Source organism: Procambarus clarkii, chromosome 46 (assembly GCF_040958095.1).
Source record: "Procambarus clarkii isolate CNS0578487 chromosome 46, FALCON_Pclarkii_2.0, whole genome shotgun sequence".
NCBI classification, from domain to species: domain Eukaryota; kingdom Metazoa; phylum Arthropoda; class Malacostraca; order Decapoda; family Cambaridae; genus Procambarus; species Procambarus clarkii.
In genome coordinates this window covers 4,481,437-4,501,850 of record NC_091195.1, presented here as the reverse complement: position 1 = coordinate 4,501,850, position 20,414 = coordinate 4,481,437, and the positions used below count along the sequence as shown (strand labels likewise).

The 20,414-nt window shown below is 47.1% G+C and overlaps 1 protein-coding gene across 1 annotated transcript in view; it reads left to right on the top strand.

Annotated features, from left to right (window-relative positions):
* The window catches only part of LOC138350621 (uncharacterized), a 40,661-nt gene extending 21,996 nt beyond the window's left edge, over positions 1-18,665 (top strand). Inside the window, exons 3-4 of the mRNA XM_069301658.1 lie at positions 5,005-5,343; positions 16,144-18,665. Coding sequence (XP_069157759.1) covers positions 5,005-5,343; positions 16,144-16,334 — 530 coding nt within the window. The 3' untranslated portion in view covers positions 16,335-18,665. The remainder of the gene's footprint in view (positions 1-5,004; positions 5,344-16,143) is intronic.
* Positions 18,666-20,414: the final 1,749 nt, after the last annotated feature.

The window sequence follows — 20,414 nt, the reverse complement described above, 5'->3', positions numbered from 1 at the left end:
AACAGAATCTCCAACTCCACTTTCCGGGCCATCTCACTCGGTCTGGACATAACGTGACAGTTTATACCCAGATTTAGGAGAGTGACTTGGTCCTCAGTGAGGTTGATTCCTGCAAGGTTCAGGAAGCCATCTCTTGGTCGTGGAATTGCCATAGTCGGAGGGGACAAGAAATCCGGACTCCACCTGCCAAAGATCATTGGGGAATATAAACCTGGATATGCGTATGGAAATGTCAAGACACACAAGCCTGGAAACCAACTTCGGCCAATCATTAGCCAGATACCCACACCCACGTACAGACTGGCAAAGCGACTCAACGGCCTGCTGACTCCTTATGTTCCTTGCGCCTTCAGCCTGAAGTCTCCAAAGGAATTTGTTGACTTACTGCGGGGCACACGGGCCACAGGGATAAGAGCCTAGTTGGACGTAGAATCGCTGTTTACCAACGTACCTGTGGACGAGACAATCGGGATGATAGCCGACAGAGTGTATCGTGATCCAGCCTGTACTCCTCTTGACATACCAGAAAATATTCTGAGGAAACTACTCTAAGCTTGTACTAAAGAGGCACCCTTCTTGAGCCCGGATGGGCACATGTATAAGCAAGTAGATGGAGTCGCCATGGGTTCTCCCCTAGGTGTCCTGTTTGCAAACTTCTACATGGGTACCATCGAGCAAAAAGTCTTAGTCGACATGAACTTGAAACCGGCCATATACTGCAGGTATGTTGACGACATTTTTACACAGGTACCTGATGTCAGACATCTGCAGGAGCTGAAGGAGGCATTTGAGCGGAATTCCGTGCTGCGTTTCACTTACGAGATGGAGAAGGATGGGAAGCTGCCCTTTCTAGATGTAACAGTCATGGAAAAGAGCGGAGGTTTCCACACTGCAGTCTACACTAAGGAAACGAATATAGGAATGTGCCTAAATGCCAACAGCGACTGCCCAGACAGGTACAAGAGGAGTGTTGTTAACGCATATGTCGACCGTGCTCTCAGCCACAGCTCAGAATGGAAGCAAGTCGACGAAGAACTCTGTAGGGTAAGGCAGGTCCTAGTCAACAACGGCTTCTCCAATGGTTTCGTCGAAGACATCATAAGAAGGAAAGTGAAACACCATGCAACCTCTGAAGAGACAACTAACACAACACCTATACCCCCTATTAGACTATTTTACAGGAACTTCTTTTCCACAGCTCATAAAACGGAGGAAAGGGTCCTGAAAGATATTGTTAATAGAAACGTTATCCCTACAGACAAAAATCAGAGGATACAACTGACGATTTACTATAAAACCAGAAAAACGGCTAGCCTACTCATGAGAAACTCTCCAGACACAAAACAGAACGCTTTAAAAGAGACTAACGTCGTCTATGCCTTCAAATGCCCTCTTGGGGACTGTAAGCTCCAAAAAACCCAGTATATAGGCTAGACAACAACATCTCTTTCTAGGCGTTTAACGATGCATAAGCAACAGGGCTCCATTAAGGAACATATAATCTCTTCCCACAACCAAACCATCGCCAGAGAAATCCTAGTAAACAACACAGAAATCATCGATAGATACAGCAATAGCAGGCGGCTTGACGTTTGCGAGGCACTACACATCAAGAAGTCAACACCAGCAATCAACAGCCAATTAATGCACAACTATATTCTACCCACCTCAAGACTCCGCTCCAATATAGAAGCATCAAGAAATATGGACCAATAGGCTTTCTACAAACACTTCTATTCAATACCCATTGTTTCGTGTTCTGTCTTGTGTTGATGAAATTAATACCCTATTAATGCCACCTCTTGTTCTGTCTTGTGTTGATGAAATTAATACCCTATTAATGCCACCTCACCCCATCCACCTCACTCAAATGTAGATATAAAATCGGAGATGCGTAAGTTCTATTCAGTTGTGTATTTGTAAATTAAAGTCTTTGAAAATGTAATAAGTTTTACGAAACGCGCTCGTGTCGCGTCAGACTAGAAATAAAAATGAATTTTGGAGAAGTGATTTTCGATTTACCTCCAACAGTGAAGCGTAATGTACGAAAGATTGAGAAAATTCGTGTTAGAATTATTAATCTTACTTTTTCGGTCATATTTAATAATATATATATATATATATATATATATATATATATATATATATATATATATATATATATATATATATATATATATATATATATATATATATATATATATATATATATATTTATATATATATATGATTTGGTAATTCTCGTCTCCTTTCTAGGGAGTACATTTTGAGAGCTTAGGGACGATCCCAATAGTTTAGGTGCTTTATCGTGACTATGTTTGGCGTATCTCCCCTCTATCTCTGTATCCCCTCTATTTAAGCATTCCTGCTCTGAAGGGAGAAGTGAGTACGGACCAGTATTCAAGGAGGGACAGCACAAGCAATTTGGACAGTATGACCATTGTGATGGATCCCTGTATTTGAAGGTTCTCGTGATCCATCTCAACATTTTTGCAGTTGGGGCTAAATTTGCTTGGTTTTGCTCCCTATACGTTAGGTCGTCAGACATCATTATTGCCAGATCCTTTACATGTTGCTTTCCTCACTATATTATTTTCTGCAAGATTCACAGAACTACCTCTTTTCCCAGCATGATTCACGTAGCTTCCTCTCTTTCCCGCGAGATTTACGGAGCATCTTCTCTTGTCCGCAAGATTCACGGAGTTTTCTCTCTTTCCTGCAAGATTCACAGAGCTTCATCTCTTCCCAGCAAGATTCACGGAATTTCCTCTCTTCCCAGCAAGATTCAAGGAGTTTCCTTTCTTCCCTGCAAGATTCGCGGAGTTTCCTCTCTTCCCTGCAAGATTCGCGGAGTTTCCTCTCTTCCCTGCAAGATTACCAGAGCTTCCCAACATGATTCATGAAGCTTCCTCTATTCCGTGCAAGTTTTACGGAGCTTCTTCTCTTACTCGCAAGATTCACGAGCTTCCTCTCTCCCATGCAATATTCACGGGACTTCATATCTTCCCCACAAGATACACTGAGCTTCCTCTCTTTCCCGGCAAGATTCACGGTGGTATCTTCCACTGCCAGGAGTAGGGTCTAAAACCTGAGAAAACTAAATACTCCTCTACGTCAATGTTACTCTTTAAACGCGCCTATTCTTACCTAACCGAACCTGAACTTAACCTGAATTTACCTGAGGACCACAATGTCTCTAGTATCCTCGACGGGGACACGAAATCGAGGGCTTGTCATAGGTCCCCCGATTTTTCATTATGATTTTATCTAGCTTGATTTTGAACGTAATAATGTGTTGGCATTTACGCATTCGGCGCGTAGGCGGTTCCACAAGTTTAAACTCCTGTGGGTGAAAAAGCATCCTGTCCTACATTGTGGCTTGTTGAGCTTGAAGCAGTTGCTCCATGTATGTGTTACATATGACCATTTAAAGAAGTGGTCTGGAACAATATTCTATAAATTGTTCATTTTAAAAGTTTTGATGAGCACAGTCGTGGCATGTTTGGCTTGCAATGGTCCTCAACCGTTCCTGGCATATGAGTTGACTTAGATCTGGAATGATGTTTGTCGCTAGTTGGTGAACTTTCTTCAAAGTAGTTACTGTATGTCCTTCTGAAGACGAGGACTCCATGCGTGGATACAGTAGTCTAAGTGGAGGCGCCCCAGAGATTTGTTCAGTTGAAATACCAACAGTACCAACAATAACTTTAAACATTAGTGTGGGTATTGGAATATTATGTAATTTCTCTTGTGTGACCACCTATGTAAAGTATACAGTGTTGACTGCCTTTTTATTATCCATTATAACTTGGTTGGTCTTGTGTTTTGGTTTTACCGAATCTTCGATTTTGGTTTTACTTCTTATGCTTGCATATAAAGACTTTGTATATTTATGTTTTGGCCAAGTTTTCTTTCGTAGCTTCTTTTGGTTGATCTCATTTCCTAAGTGGCTGAATATAGAGTCCCTCTTTATATCTCATAATCTATATTGTTCTTTGTGGAGTTATATCTTCTCCATATCTTAGTCATTAGAACTATTTAATGTGTTTTCCATCTTGTTCTCTTGCTTTTCTAACTTCGTGACATATATTTTTGAACAAGTTCAGTGATGAACATTAATTTTTTCAAAATGTTTCCATATCTTGAAGTCCTATTTGCTCCCTCCAGGAGGTGTTTTTGCAATTCCTCCTTCACCTTGAGTCTCCTCAAGGGTAGTCAAGAAAGTCATTATCCTAAACCATTATATTGGTTTCTGTAACTGCCATCCCTCTTAGAATGTTGTGATCACAAGATGAGGCGAGCTTCTCCCCACCATATATTTGGTTGACCATATCGTCCTCTGATGTTAGATCTAGATCTAACAAGATTTAAATAGCTTTGGTGGACTTTGTCACCTGCTGTATGGGAAAGGACTTAAATATAAGGTCAAGAAATTGTTCTCCTTCCAATTTCATATTAGATTCACCTAATCCATTGTCTCATAGTTAAAGTCTCCCATTATAGAAGCTTTCAGCTACCGCATTAATCTCATTATGCAGATCACTAACATCCTCTGTTGTTCCTCTGTCTGTCCTGTAGCAAACTCCAACTGTCAGTTTGCTACCACCTTGAACTAGTATGTTGCACCTTACAGATTCTGAGTCTTCTATGGAACCTACTTTCTCATTGCTGGTTGCAATCAAGTGCTCTATTAGATACATTCATATTATTATTATTATTATTATTATTATTATTATTATTATTATAACATCATTTCGCAGCCAAGTGGTTACATAACAACATTTCTGCTGGTGGTCACACAACGGAACATATTTCAGTAAAGAATTTATAATTTTAAAAGCTATTAATATATAGTTTAGATGCTATTAATACTATCCAAAATACCCAGTTGTCATCAGGTAATAAACCCAGCAGTAAGGTGAGTGGATGGCTCAGTATGTCTTCTTGTTATATCTTAGAACATACCAGTAACGACAGTGACTGTATCTCAGTGTATGTCTTCAGGCATTATCCTGGACGCCACGGGCTACGTGGACCCGGACACCCTGGACGCCAGGAGCTACGTGGACCCGGACACCCTGGACGCCACGGGCTACGTGAACCAGGACACCCTGGACACCAGGAGCTACGTGCACCCAGACACCCTGGACGCCACGGGCTATGTGGACCCGGACACCCTGGACACTCTGCCGTACCAGGGAAGGAGGCTCGACCTGACCATCAGGCGGGGCCTCACTGATGACGACCCCGCCATAGACTGGTGCTGCCACCTGGCAGCTCAGCTGTGTCCTCCCTCAAGAGGAGGGTATAGTCTTCTGTGGTTCCGTGACACGCGTCTCACCAGTACGTATTGACGACATTTTAACACGTGAATATCTGTAACTCAGTTGTTTAATTCACAGTGCTTCTAGTGGTTTCATAAATATTTTTACATTAAAAGTCATGAATTAGAGAACTTATAAGGCTTCTTGAGTAACTTTGAGCACCGTTTAGCGACCAAGAATATTCATCAAGCAAGTTTCACTGCTTATAAGATAACACTGATCAATATTTAGCCCAACATTGTCTTGCTTAATACGAGCTAGATTTACTTGATATAAGTTTTCTTTGGCATGAGTGTGTGACATAGACAGGTGTGGGTGGGGAGAGTAGCCAGGTGTGGGCTTTAGTGTTCCCTCTCATCTACATGTGTGGGTTGGGAGAGTAGCCAGGTGTGGGCTTCCGTGATCCTTCCTATCTGCAGGTGTGGGGAGGGAGAGAAGAAGGTGTGGGCATCAGTGTCCCCTCTCTTGTGCAGGTGTGGGGGTGGAGAGTTAACAGGTGTATGCTTTAGTTTTCCCTCTCATCTGCAGATGTGGGTGGGGAAAGTAGTCAGGTGTGAAGGAGACAGGTGTTGGTTTACTGTTCCGTCTCATATACAAGTGGGCGCTGGCAGTGGTCCCAGCTGTAGAATTCAGTTTTCCTCTGATATGCAGGTTTGGATGAGGAGAATAGGCTGGTGTGGGGCTTCTTCTGCAGGTGTGGGTGGGGAGAGTAGCCAGGTGTGGGCTTCAGTGTTCCCTCTCATCTGCAGGTGGGGCTCAGAACATAATTTTAGGTTGCCACAACGTACCTGGAAGGTGTTTGAAAGCTGTGACAACGTTTGTTTCATGTATTAGCTACGTTATTGTGTGGTTGTAAATAAGTTGCCACAACTTACTGCACAACTTTGGCTAAACAATTTTGAGACCGTGTCGCAACCTTAAATGTTGCATAAAAATCGTTTTCCTGATTGATGGAATATATATAAAAAATGTAGAAATATTTTAAAAATATATTTCTACCTATACTAGAAATAAAACTGAAGCATAATAAAAGGTAGGTTAAAAATATTTTATTCATTACTTTCACTTAATGGAGAATCCATGGTAGTGGTGGTGGAATTGTTGCTGGGTTGTGGTTGGTGGCTGTGGTGGTAGGTTGTGATTGGTGGCAGTGGTGGGTGATGTTTATTGTTGGTGGTAGTGGTTGGTTCTAGTGGTGGTTAATAGTTGTGGTTGGTGGTGGTGGTGGTTGATTGCTGTGGTTGGTAATTGTGGTGGCTGATGGTTGTGATTAGTGGTAGTGGTGGTTAATGTTAATGGTGGTTGCGGTTGTGGTGGTTAATGGTATTGGTGGTTGATAGCTCTGGTGGTTGATGTCTGTGATGGTTGATGGCTAAGGTGGTTGATGGTGGTGGTAGTTAATGGTTGTGGTGGTTGATGTTAGTGTTTCTTGATGGTTGTGGTGGTTGATGGTAGTGTTTGTTGATGGTTGTGGTGGTTGATGGTAGTGTTTGTTGATGGTTGTGGTGGTTGATGGTAGTGGTGGTTGATGGTAGTGTTTGTTGATGGTTGTGGTGGTTGATGGTAGTGTTTGTTGATGGTTGTGGTGGTTGATGGTAGTGTTTGTTGATGGTTGTGGTGGTTGATGGTTGTGGTGGTTGATGGTTGTGGTGGTTGATGTTAGTGTTTGTTGATGGTTGTGGTGGTTGATGGTAGTGTTTGTTGATTGTTGTGGTGGTTGATGGTAGTGTTTGTTGATGGTTGTGGTGGTTGATGGTTGTGTTTGTTGATGGTTGTGGTGGTTGATGGTAGTGTTTGTTGATGGTTGTGGTGGTTGATGGTAGTGTTTGTTGATGGTTGTGGTGGTTGATGGTAGTGGTGGTTGATGGTTGTGGTGGTTGATGGTAGTGGGGGTTGATGGTTGTGGTGGTTGATGGTTGTGGTGGTTGATGGTTGTGGTGGTTGATGTTAGTGTTTGTTGATTGTTGTGGTGGTTAATTGTTGTGGTGGTTGAGGGTAATGGTGGTTGATTGTTGTGGTGGTTGATGGTTGTGGTGGTTGATAGTTGTGGTGGTTGATTGTTGTGGTGGTTGATGGTTGTGGTGGTTGATGGTAGTGTTTGTTGATGGTTGTGGTGGTTGATGGTTGTGGTTGGTTGATGGTTGTGGTGGTTGATGGGTGTGGTGGTTGATGGGTGTGGTTGTTGGGTTAATTGCAGTGGTGGTTGTTGTGGTTCGTGATGGTAGTGGTTGATTGTTGCACTTTATGTAGTGGTGATTGTTGGTAATAGTTCGCGTGGGTGATGGTTTATTAATTATGGTGTTTGGTGGTAGTGGTGGTTGAGTGTTGGTGGTAGTGGTGGTTGAGTGTTGGTGGTAGGAGTGGGTGATTGTTGAGGTTGTTGGTGATGGTTTATGGTTGTTGGTGGTTGATAGTTGTGGTTGGTGGTTGATAGTTGTGGTTGGTGGTAGTGGTTGTTGATAGTAGTGGTTGAGGGCAGTGGTAGATGGTGGTTGTGGTTGATTGTACTGGTAGTTGTTGAGGTTCGTGATATTGGTGGTTGATTGTTGTATTTTGTTGTAGTGGTGGTTGATTATATTTTGCAGTAGTGGTGGTTGATTGTTGTTGGTGGTAGGGGTGGTTGATTGTTGTGGTTGGTGGTGGTTTATGGTTGTTGTTGATAGTAGTAGTGGTTGATTGTTGTGGTAGTTGATAACTGAGGTGGTTGATGATTGTTTAGGTTGATGGCAGTGGTTATTAATGGTTAGGGTTATTGATAGCAATTGAATTTGAAGTTGAAATAAGTTTATTGAGGTAAAATACACACAAAGGGATGAGGTAGCTCAAGCTATTCTCACCCCGTTCAGTACAACGTGTTCATACATATATAGACACACATCACAAACAATAAATATATTACCGAACATTCTGAGAGATAAACATATATATTTCCTTCTTTAAACAAGTAGTATGGTATCAGACGTACACACAAATACTTTTATGACTTAGGTATACTGTATAGACAATTTGCAAGACACATGCAGATAATTCAACAAAAGATTACAGTCTTGGTGCAAAATTCTTAAATCTCTCCAGAATATCATCAACCTTTCCGTTGTGACACATCCAGGCTATTTGTTCAGGAACAGTCCTTATCTCAGTGTTTCTATATACATTAATCAACGGACAATCAAGAACGTAATGGGCAAGGGTGTGAGACCTTAACATACCACATAGTTGACACTTCGTGTCATTATCATGAACACCTATCCAATATTCCCAGTAATATTTGTACCCAAGCCTGAGCCGCATGTACACAGTCACTCCAAGCATTTCTCCTTTTACCATAAGTGAAATGGATGTTTTGACTCACACACATCCCGCCAAACACACACCGAAACTACGACGTTGGTACAACGTTCGAACAAGTTTTAACACTTCCTAACCAGTTATAACAACCAATATAGCAAGTTGTAACAACGTTCTAATACGTCATAAACACGTTAAGCCAAGATGTAACAACTTTATTACAAGTTGTAACATGCGGAAAATAGAGACAGTTTCGGTTTGCGTTTCCAGGGATGTAGTGTTGCATGGTTTAGCTTCCCTCATACGTTATACCTCTCCTCGCCACTTCTGCCTGTGCCTGAATATTTCTGATTTTGCTTCTTATTTGTCTCATTGTGAATTCACATTCGATGTCAACTTGTAGTTTTAATGTGGCACGTTTGGCCAAGTCATCCGCCACCTCGTTGAGCACTATTCCAACATGAGATGGAATCCACACGAATTTCACACTATGACCTTTCAGCTGTATCTCAATTATCCTTTTCTTACAATCCTCAACTATGGACATGAAGACTGGATTTCGACTGTTTAAGGACTCAAGTGCTCCTCGGCTATCGACAAATACAAAAACATCTTTGTCGTCATGACGTACTTCCTCCAAACACGCCAGAATGGCCTGCAGTTGAGCACTGATAGTAATGGTGGTTGGTTGTTGTAGTTAGTGGAGGAGGTCCAGGAGGAAGGAGGAGGAGTAAGGAGGAGAAAGAGGAGGTAGGAGGAGATCGAGGAGGAAGGAGAAGGTCGAGGAGGAAGGAGAAGGTCAAGGAAGAAAGAGGAGAAGGTCGAGGAGGAAGGAGGAGGTCGAGGAGGAAGGAGAAGGTCGGAGAGGAAGGAGAAGGTCGAGGAGGAAGGAGAAGGTCGAGGAGGAGGGAGAAGGTCGAGGAGGAAGGAGAAGGTCGAGGAGGAAGGAGATGGTCGAGGAGGAAGGAGATGGTCGAGGAGGAAGGAGAAGGTCGAGGAGGAAGGAAAAGGTCGAGGAGGAAGGAGATGGTCGAGGAGGAAGGATATGGTCGAGGAAGAAAGAGGAGAAGGTCGAGGAGGAAGGAGAGAGTCGAGGAGGAAGGAGAAGGTCGAGGAGGAAGGAGAAGGTCAAGGAAGAAAGAGGAGAAGGTCGAGGAGGAAGGAGAAGGTCGAGGAGGAAGGAGAAGGTCGAGGAGGAAGGAGAAGGTCGAGGAGGAAGGAGAAGGTCGAGGAGGAAAGAGAAGGTCGAGGAGGAAGGAGAAGGTCGAGGAGGAAGGAGAAGGTCGAGGGGGAAGGAGAAGGTCGAGGAGGAAGGAGAAGGTCGAGGAGGAAGGAGAAGGTCAAGGAAGAAAGAGGAGAAGGTCGAGGAGGAAGAATGAGAAGATCGAGGAGGAGAAGGTGTTGGTGGTGGCTGTTGGTTGTTGTTAGTGGATATTGATGGATGAAGAACATAGAAGGATTAGGAAAAATAAGGAAGGCAGGAACGAGAAGGAAGTTTAAGGTAGAAGTAGGAAGATTACGGAAGGAGGAAGAAAAATATGGAAGGAGGAAAAACAAGGAAGGAGGAGGAAGACTAAGGAAGGAGGAGAGTGGTGCGTGGCAGTTGTGGAGAGTGGTGTGTGGCAGTGGTGGAGAGTGGTATGTGACAGTGGTGGAGAGTGGTGTGTGGCAGTGGTGGAGAGTGGTGTGTGGCAGTGGTGGAGAGTGGTGTGTGGCAGTGGTGGAGAGTGGTGTGTGGCAGTGGTGGAGAGTGGTGAGTGGCAGTGGTGGAGAGTGGTGTGTGGCAGTGGTGGAGAGTGGTGTGTGGCAGTGGTGGAGAGTGGTGAGTGGCAGTGGTGGAGAGTGGTGAGTGGCAGTGGTGGAGAGTGGTGTGTGGCAGTGGTGGAGAGTGGTATGTGACAGTGGTGGAGAGTGGTGTGTGGCAGTGGTGGAGAGTGGTGTGTGGCAGTGGTGGAGAGTGGTGTGTGGCAGTGGTGGAGAGTGGTGTGTGGCAGTGATGGAGAGTGGTGTGTGGCAGTGGTGGAGAGTGGTGTGTGGCAGTGGTGGAGAGTGGTGTGTGGCAGTGGTGGAGAGTGGTGAGTGGCAGTGGTGGAGAGTGGTGTGTGGCAGTGGTGGAGAGTGGTGTGTGGCAGTGGTGGAGAGTGGTGTGTGGCAGTGGTGGAGAGTGGTGTGTGGCAGTGGTGGAGAGTGGTGTGTGGCAGTGGTGGAGAGTGGTGAGTGGCAGTGGTGGAGAGTGGTGTGTGGCAGTGGTGGAGAGTGGTGTGTGGCAGTGGTGGAGAGTGGTGAGTGGCAGTGGTGGAGAGTGGTGAGTGGCAGTGGTGGAGAGTGGTGTGTGGCAGTGGTGGAGAGTGGTATGTGACAGTGGTGGAGAGTGGTGTGTGGCAGTGGTGGAGAGTGGTGTGTGGCAGTGGTGGAGAGTGGTGTGTGGCAGTGGTGGAGAGTGGTGTGTGGCAGTGATGGAGAGTGGTGTGTGGCAGTGGTGGAGAGTGGTGTGTGACAGTGGTGAGAGTGGTGTGACAGTGATGGAGAGTGGTGTGTGGCAGTGGTGGAGAGTGGTGAGTGGCAGTGGTGGAGAGTGGTGTGTGGCAGTGGTGGAGAGTGGTGTGTGGCAGTGGTGGAGAGTGGTGTGTGGCAGTGGTGGAGAGTGGTGTGTGGCAGTGGTGGAGAGTGGTGTGTGGCAGTGGTGGAGAGTGGTGAGTGGCAGTGGTGGAGAGTGGTGTGTGGCAGTGGTGGAGAGTGGTGTGTGGCAGTGGTGGAGAGTGGTGAGTGGCAGTGGTGGAGAGTGGTGAGTGGCAGTGGTGGAGAGTGGTGTGTGGCAGTGGTGGAGAGTGGTATGTGACAGTGGTGGAGAGTGGTGTGTGGCAGTGGTGGAGAGTGGTGTGTGGCAGTGGTGGAGAGTGGTGTGTGGCAGTGGTGGAGAGTGGTGTGTGGCAGTGATGGAGAGTGGTGTGTGGCAGTGGTGGAGAGTGGTGTGTGACAGTGGTGAGAGTGGTGTGTGACAGTGATGGAGAGTGGTGTGTGGCAGTGGTGAGAGTGGTGTGTGACAGTGATGGAGAGTGGTGTGTGGCAGTGGTGGAGAGTGGTGTGTGACAGTGGTGGAGAGTGGTGTGTGACAGTGGTGACAGTGGTGGAGAGTGGTGTGTGGCAGTGGTGGAGAGTGGTGTGTGGCAGTGGTGGAGAGTGGTGAGTGACAGTGGTGGAGAGTGGTGTGTGACAGTGGTGGAGAGTGGTGTGTGACAGTGGTGACAGTGGTGGAGAGTGGTGTGTGACAGTGGTGGAGAGTGGTGTGTAGCAGTGGTGGAGAGTGGTGTGTGGCAGTGGTGGAGAGTGGTGTGTGACAGTGGTGGAGAGTGATGTGTGACAGTGGTGTAGAGTAGTGAGGGGAAGTAGTGGAGAGTGGTGACACTACCCTCTACTCCTCTGCACCACTACCCTCCTCCTCCTCCTCTGCACCACTACCCACTCTCTCTGTACCACTACCCTCCTCCTCTGCACCACTACCCTCCTCCTTCTCTGCATCACTACCATCCTCTTCCTCTGCTACACTACCCTCCTCCTCCTCTGCACCACTACCCTCCTTTTTCTCTGCACCACTACCCTCCTCCTCCTCTGCGTCACTACCATCCTCTTCCTCTGCTACACTACCCTCCTCCTCCTCTGCACCACTACCCTCCTCCTCATATGCACCATTACCCTCCTCCTACTCGGCACCACTACCCTCCTCCTCTGCACCACTACCCTCCTCCTCCTCTGCATAACTACCCTCCTCCTACTCCTCTGCACCACTACCCTCCTCCTCCTCTGCACCACTACCCTCCTCCTCCTCTGCATAACTACCCTCCTCCTACTCCTCTGCACCACTACCCTCCTCCTCCTGTGCACCACTAACCCTCCTCATCCTCTGTACCACTACCCTCCTCCTCTGCACCACAACCCTCCTCCTCTGCATCACTACCTTCCTCCTCCTCTGCACCACTATTCTCTTCCTCCTACTCTGCACCACTACCCTCCTCCTCCTCTGCACCACTACCGTCCTCCTCCTCTGCAACACTACCCTCCTCCTCCTCTGCACCACTACCCTCTTTCTCCTCCTCTGCACCACTACCCTCCTATTCTGCAGCACTACCCTCCTCCTTCTCTGCACCACATCCCTCCTCCTCTGCACATCTTCCCTCCTCCTCTGCATCACTACCCTCCTCCTCCTCTGCATCACTTCCCTCCTCCTCCTCTGCACCACTACCCTCCTCCTCCTCTGCTCCACTACCCTACTTCTCTGCATTACTTTCCTCCTCCTCCTCCTCCTCTGCACTACTACCCTCCTCCTCCTCCTCTGCAAAACTACCCTCCTCCTCCTCTGCACAACTACCCTTATCCTCCTCTGCACCACTACTCTCCTCCTCCTCTGCACCACTACCCTCCTCCTCTGCATCACTTCCCTCCTCCTCTGCGTCACTACCCTCCTCCTCTGCATCACTGCCCTCCTCCTCTGCACCACTACCCTCCCCCTCTGCATCACTACCCTCCTCCTCTGCACCACTACCCTCCTCCTCCTCTGCACCACTACCCTCCTCCTCCTCTGCACCACTAACCTCCTCCTCTGCATCACTACCTTCCTCATCTGCGCCACTACCCTCCTCCTCCTCTGCACTACTACCCTCCTCCTCTGCATCACTACCCTCCTCCTCTGCACCACTACCCTCCTCCTCTGCACCACTACCCTCCTCCTCTGCATCACTACCCTCCTTCTTTGCACCACTACCCTCCCCCTCTGCATCACTACCCTCCTTCTCTGCACCGCTACCCTCCTCCTCTCCGTCACTACCTTCCTCCTCCTCTGCACCACTACTCTCCTCCTCTGCAGCACTACCCTCCTCCTCCTCTGCTCCACTACCTTCCTCGTCCTCTGCAGCACTACCCTCCTCCTTCTCTGCACCACATCCCTCCTCCTCTGCACATCTTCCCTCCTCCTCTGCATCACTACCCTCCTCCTCCTCTGCATCACTTCCCTCCTCCTCCTCTGCACCACTACCCTCCTCCTCCTCCTCTGCTCCACTACCCTACTTCTCTGCATTACTTTCCTCCTCCTCCTCCTCCTCTGCACTACTACCCTCCTCCTCCTCCTCTGCAAAACTACCCTCCTCCTCCTCTGCACAACTACCCTTATCCTCCTCTGCTCCACTACTCTCCTCCTCCTCTGCACCACTACCCTCCTCCTCTGCACATCTACCCTCCTCCTCTGCACCACTTCCCTCCCTCTCCTCCTCTGCATCAATTCCTTCCTCCTCCTCTGCACCACTACCCTCTTTCTCCTCCTCTGCACCACTACCCTCCTATTCTGCAGCACTACCCTCCTCCTTCTCTGCACCACATCCCTCCTCCTCTGCACATCTTCCCTCCTCCTCTGCATCACTACCCTCCTCCTCCTCTGCATCACTTCCCTCCTCCTCCTCTGCACCACTACCCTCCTCCTCCTCCTCTGCTCCACTACCCTACTTCTCTGCATTACTTTCCTCCTCCTCCTCCTCCTCTGCACTACTACCCTCCTCCTCCTCCTCTGCAAAACTACCCTCCTCCTCCTCTGCACAACTACCCTTATCCTCCTCTGCTCCACTACTCTCCTCCTCCTCTGCACCACTACCCTCCTCCTCTGCATCACTTCCCTCCTCCTCTGCGTCACTACCCTCCTCCTCTGCACCACTACTCTCCTCCTCCTCTGCACCACTACCCTTCTCCTCTGCAAAACTACCCTCCTCCTATGCAACACTACCCTCCTCCTCTGCATCACTACCCTCCTCCTCCTCTGCACTACTACCATCCTCCTCCTCTGCACTACTACCATTCTCCTCCTCTGCACCACTACCCTCCTCCTCCTCTGCAACACTACCCTCCTCCTCTGCATCACTTCCCTCCTCCTCCTCTGCACTACTACCATCCTCCTCCTCTGCACCACTACCATCCTCCTCCTCTGCACCACTACCCTCCTCCTCTGCATCACTACCCTCCTCCTCTGCATCACTACCCTCCTCCTCCTCTGCATCACTTCCCTCCTCCTCCTCTGCACCACTACCCTCCTCCTCCTCTGCTCCACTACCCTCCTCCTCCTCTGCACAACTACCCTTATCTTCCTCTTTACCACTACTCTCCTCCTCCTCTGCACCACTACCCTCCTCCTCTGCATCACTTCCCTCCTCCTCTGCACCACTTCCCTCCTTCTCCTCCTCTGCACCACTACCCTCCTCCTCTGCATCACTACCCTCCTCCTCCTCTGCAGCACTACCCTCCTCCTCCTCCTCTGCACCACTACCCTCCTCCTCTGCACATCTACCCTCCTCCTTTGCACCACTTCCCTCCCTCTCCTCCTCTGCATCAATTCCCTCCTCCTCCTCTGCACCACTACCCTCTTTCTCCTCCTCTGCACCACTACCCTCCTATTCTGCAGCACTACCCTCCTCCTTCTCTGCACCACATCCCTCCTCCTCTGCACATCTTCCCTCCTCCTCTGCATCACTACCCTCCTCCTCCTCTGCATCACTTCCCTCCTCCTCCTCTGCACAACTACCCTCCTCCTCCTCTGCTCCACTACCCTACTTCTCTGCATTACTTTCCTCCTCCTCCTCCTCCTCTGCACTACTACCCTCCTCCTCCTCCTCTGCAAAACTACCCTCCTCCTCCTCTGCACAACTACCCTTATCCTCCTCTGCACCACTACTCTCCTCCTCCTCTGCACCACTACCCTCCTCCTCTGCATCACTTCCCTCCTCCTCTGCGTCACTACCCTCCTCCTCTGCATCACTGCCCTCCTCCTCTGCACCACTACCCTCCCCCTCTGCATCACTACCCTCCTCCTCTGCACCACTACCCTCCTCCTCCTCTGCACCACTACCCTCCTCCTCCTCTGCACCACTAACCTCCTCCTCTGCATCACTACCTTCCTCATCTGCGCCACTACCCTCCTCCTCCTCTGCACTACTACCCTCCTCCTCTGCATCACTACCCTCCTCCTCTGCACCACTACCCTCCTCCTCTGCACCACTACCCTCCTCCTCTGCATCACTACCCTCCTTCTTTGCACCACTACCCTCCCCCTCTGCATCACTACCCTCCTTCTCTGCACCGCTACCCTCCTCCTCTCCGTCACTACCTTCCTCCTCCTCTGCACCACTACTCTCCTCCTCTGCAGCACTACCCTCCTCCTCCTCTGCTCCACTACCTTCCTCCTCCTCTGCAGCACTACCCTCCTCCTCCTCCTCCTTAAGAGATGGGTGTGAGTAGTAACCAGGTGTGGGCTTCAGTGTTCCCTTTCATCTGCAGGTGTTGGTGTGGAGAGTTGCCAGGTGTGGGCTTCAATGTTCTCTCTCATCTACAGGTGTGGGAGGGGAGAGTTGCCAGGTGTGGGCTTCAGTGTTCCCTCTCATCTGCAGGTGTTGGTGTGGAGAGTTGCCAGGTGGTGGCTTCAATGTTCCATATCATTTGCAGGCGTGGGTGTGGAGAGTAGCCAGGTGTGGGCTTCAGTGTTCCCTCTCATCTACAGGTGTGGGTGGGGAGAGACTCCTGCGAGGACTTCATCAGAGGGGCGTCACTGGTGATGAACTTTGGTTTAGGATCGAGGACAGTGAAGACAGTGAGGACAGTGAGGACAGTGAGGACAGTGAAGAGAACAAGAAGTACCTCCAAGAGCTCGCTGCGTCGCTTAACAATTTTAATAATGTTTATATATCGTAGATTGTTGAGACCAGCCTCACGAGACCTATAATGTACAAGGACACATCTACGAGGAGCTGGTTGTTGAGACCAGCCTCACGAGACCAATAATGTACAAGGACACATCTACGAGAAGCTGGTTGTTGAGACCAGCCTCACGAGACCAATAATGTACAAGGACACATCTACGAGGAGCTGGTTGTTGAGACCAGCCTCACGAGACCAATAATGTACAAGGACACATCTACGAGGAGCTGGTTGTTGAGACCAGCCTCACGAGACCAATAATGTACAAGGACACATCTACGAGGAGCTGGTTGTTGAGACCTGCCTCACGAGACCAATAATGTACAAGGACACATCTACGAGGAGCTGGTTGTTGAGACCAGCCTCACGAGACCAATAATGTACAAGGACACATCTACGAGGAGCTGGTTGTTGAGACCAGCCTCACGAGACCAATAATGTACAAGGACACATCTACGAGGAGCTGGTTGTTGAGACCTGCCTCACGAGACCAATAATGTACAAGGACACATCTACGAGGAGCTGGTTGTTGAGACCAGCCTCACGAGACCAATAATGTACAAGGACACATCTACGAGGAGCTGGTTGTTGAGACCAGCCTCACGAGACCAATATTGTACAAGGACACATCTACGAGGAGCTGGTTGTTGAGACCAGCCTCACGAGACCAATAATGTACAAGGACACATCTACGAGGAGCTGGTTGTTGAGACCAGCCTCACGAGACCAATAATGTACAAGGACACATCTACGAGGAGCTGGTTGTTGAGACCTGCCTCACGAGACCAATAATGTACAAGGACACATCTACGAGGAGCTGGTTGTTGAGACCAGCCTCACGAGACCAATAATGTACAAGGACACATCTACGAGGAGCTGGTTGTTGAGACCAGCCTCACGAGATCAATAATGTACAAGGACACATCTACGAGGAGCTGGTTGTTGAGACCAGCCTCACGAGACCAATATTGTACAAGGACACATCTACGAGGAGCTGGTTGTTGAGACCAGCCTCACGAGATCAATAATGTACAAGGACACATCTACGAGGAGCTGGTTGTTGAGACCAGCCTCACGAGATCAATAATGTACAAGGACACATCTACGAGGAGCTGGTTGTTGAGACCAGCCTCACGAGACCAATAATGTACAAGGACACATCTACGAGGAGCTGGTTGTTGAGACCAGCCTCACGAGACCAATAATGTACAAGGACACATCTACGAGGAGCTGGTTGTTGAGACCAGCCTCACGAGACCAATAATGTACAAGGACACATCTACGAGGAGCTGGTTGTTGAGACCAGCCTCACGAGACCAATAATGTACAAGGACACATCTACGAGGAGCTGGTTGTTGAGACCAGCCTCACGAGACCAATAGACACATTTTGACAAGGACACATCTAGGAGTACCTCGCTGGAACTGTTACCACGGGCGGCCTTGTTTTATTTGTTTATGTTGTTTTTGTTTTTAAGTTATCACACGCATGCTGACGGTATGGAGGTTTTATTGTATGCTGAAGGTATGAATGAGTTTTGATATCCTGGTGGTATGAATGCGTTTTAGTATTTTGGTGGTATGAATGAGTTTTGGAATACACATTGCATGAGTAACTTTTGGTATGTAATTTATATATTAGCATTTTCTACAATTTATTATCAATCTGACTTTCTTTTAATTGTTTATTGGATTACTATTATTAGTTTTGGCTGTTTATTTGTTAAGAAATCTTTGCTTTTGTAACATTTTTAGTATTTTAGGCATTAAGAATTGTTGTCTGACTTTTAGTTTGTCTTAACCTTATTATCCTCAAGATCAAGTAGAAGCATATATACACCTTTGTTATTGTAAGTTGCTTAATGTACAACTAAATACAATAAGTTTCCTACTGTAACTTACTATAATGCATTAAGCAGCTTACTGTATATGAACGTTAATATTATCTGTATCCTATCGTATATTTCCTCTAATACAGTTGCTAGCCTTCTGTGCGCTTACTTTATTACAGTAAGTACCTTCCTCTACAAGTACTTTAATACAGTAAGCAGCTTACTGTTCAAGTTGATTAATACAGCAAATATTCGTCTGTACACTTATATGTACAATTTCTTTAGTAAAGAGACTACCATATGTACACCGCCTTTGATACTGTACATAGCCTATCTCCGTTCCCTGTAATACAAAAAGTAACCTATTGTATACTTTTTCTTAATTTTAAGTAGCTTATTGTATATTTTCTATAGTAGAGTACTGCAAGTTATTAAAGTACTTAAATTAAGTACATGCATTATCTGAAATAAAGCTACATATTAGTTTAAACAATTTAAACACTTTTATTTTCACTCATTCTCTGAGGCCTGTTGTTTGGACGTATTAACTTGCTAGTGGTATATGATATGACTTTTTCAACAGAAACAGAGTAAGACAAATCCGAGTGGTAAACGTTGTCAATGGTCCTCAGGACTCTGGCCTGAGAGCTGTCTTGTTTACCGTATATATAAACCATGCAGATACAACACTCAAGTGCAACATTACCATAGTTGCCAATGGTCCTCAGGACTCTGGCCTGAGACCTGTCTTGTTTACCGTATATATAAACCATGTTGATACAACACTCAAGTGCAACATTACCATAGTTGCCAATGGTCCTCAGGACTCTGGCCTGAGACCTGTCTTGTTTACCGTATATATAAACCATGTTGATACAACACTCAAGTGCAACATTACCATAGTTGTCAATGGTCCTCAGGACTCTGGCCTGAGACCTGTCTTGTTTACCGTATATATAAACCATGTTGATACAACACTCAAGTGCAACATTACCATAGTTGTCAATGGTCCTCAGGACTCTGGTCTGAGACCTGTCTTGTTTACCGTATATATAAACCATGTAGATACAACACTCAAGTGCAACATTACCTAGTTTCCGATGATACAAAAATGTTGATAGAAATAAATTAAGAAAAACTTAAAATCGTTGCAAGATAACTTAGGCTTTTAAAATTTAACAAAAGATTTGCATATGATTATCAATACTGTCTATGCAAAGTTTAATATTACTTTAACTTTTCTTTAAGTGACTGGAGAAAAAAGTCTTATTTAAAAAAAATAACAATTGAAGATGACCGAACTAGTTACATCTGAGGGTATAAGACTCAATGATTGTGACAACCTTTCTTGACATTTTCCTGTCATAGACACCGTCACTATACCTCACTGTCGAACTGTTGCTGCTGACAGTGAGAACAGTACCCAACCTTAAAACATTTAAACTGGGAAAAAGTCACCATTGCTGACCTGGAAAAACTTCGAGTGTCTGTTTAACAGAAAATTTTATAATATTCATATATCAATCATTGTTTAAATATTAATATGAAATTACGCAATTCACGTTAAAATTGGTGATAGTTGAATAGCTTTGTTAGTGTAACGCATGTCGGCCTGGTTGAGCGGTGCTATGGGCGCTTCGTAGGGCATGTGAAGTGATTGGGTTTTGGGGTGTGGGGGGGGGGGGATACAAGTGCGCCTCAATATGGGAGAGCAGATGTCTGGCGTGTGTAGGAAGGGCTCGGGTTGGTTCCCCCAGCTGGAGGAAGATACGCCATTGGGGGTCTTTGATTGGATATACACACAGCGAGCAAGCTGCAGCCGGCTAGACAGCCTGTCATCCAGTTAGACAGCCAGTCAAGCCAGCCAGCCAGTTAGACAACCAGTTAGACGGCCAGCCAGCCAGTTAGACAGCCAGTCAAGCCAGCCAGCCAGCCAGTTAGACAGAGAGAGACAGACAGACAGACACACACACACACACACACACACACACACACGCACACAGTGTGTGTGAAAAACAGTGAAATGAAGATGAGAAACCCATGGTTTAATCAGAGATGTAGGCTAGCTAAGCATCAAAGTAAAAGGGCATGGAGAAACTATAGGAATAACAGGACACTGGAGAGCAGAGAAAGATACCAGAATGCCAGGAATGAATAAGTCAGGATGAGAAGAGAGGCAGAAAGACAATACGAAAATGACATCGCAAGCAAGGCAAAGACTCAGCCTAAATTGCTGCATAGCC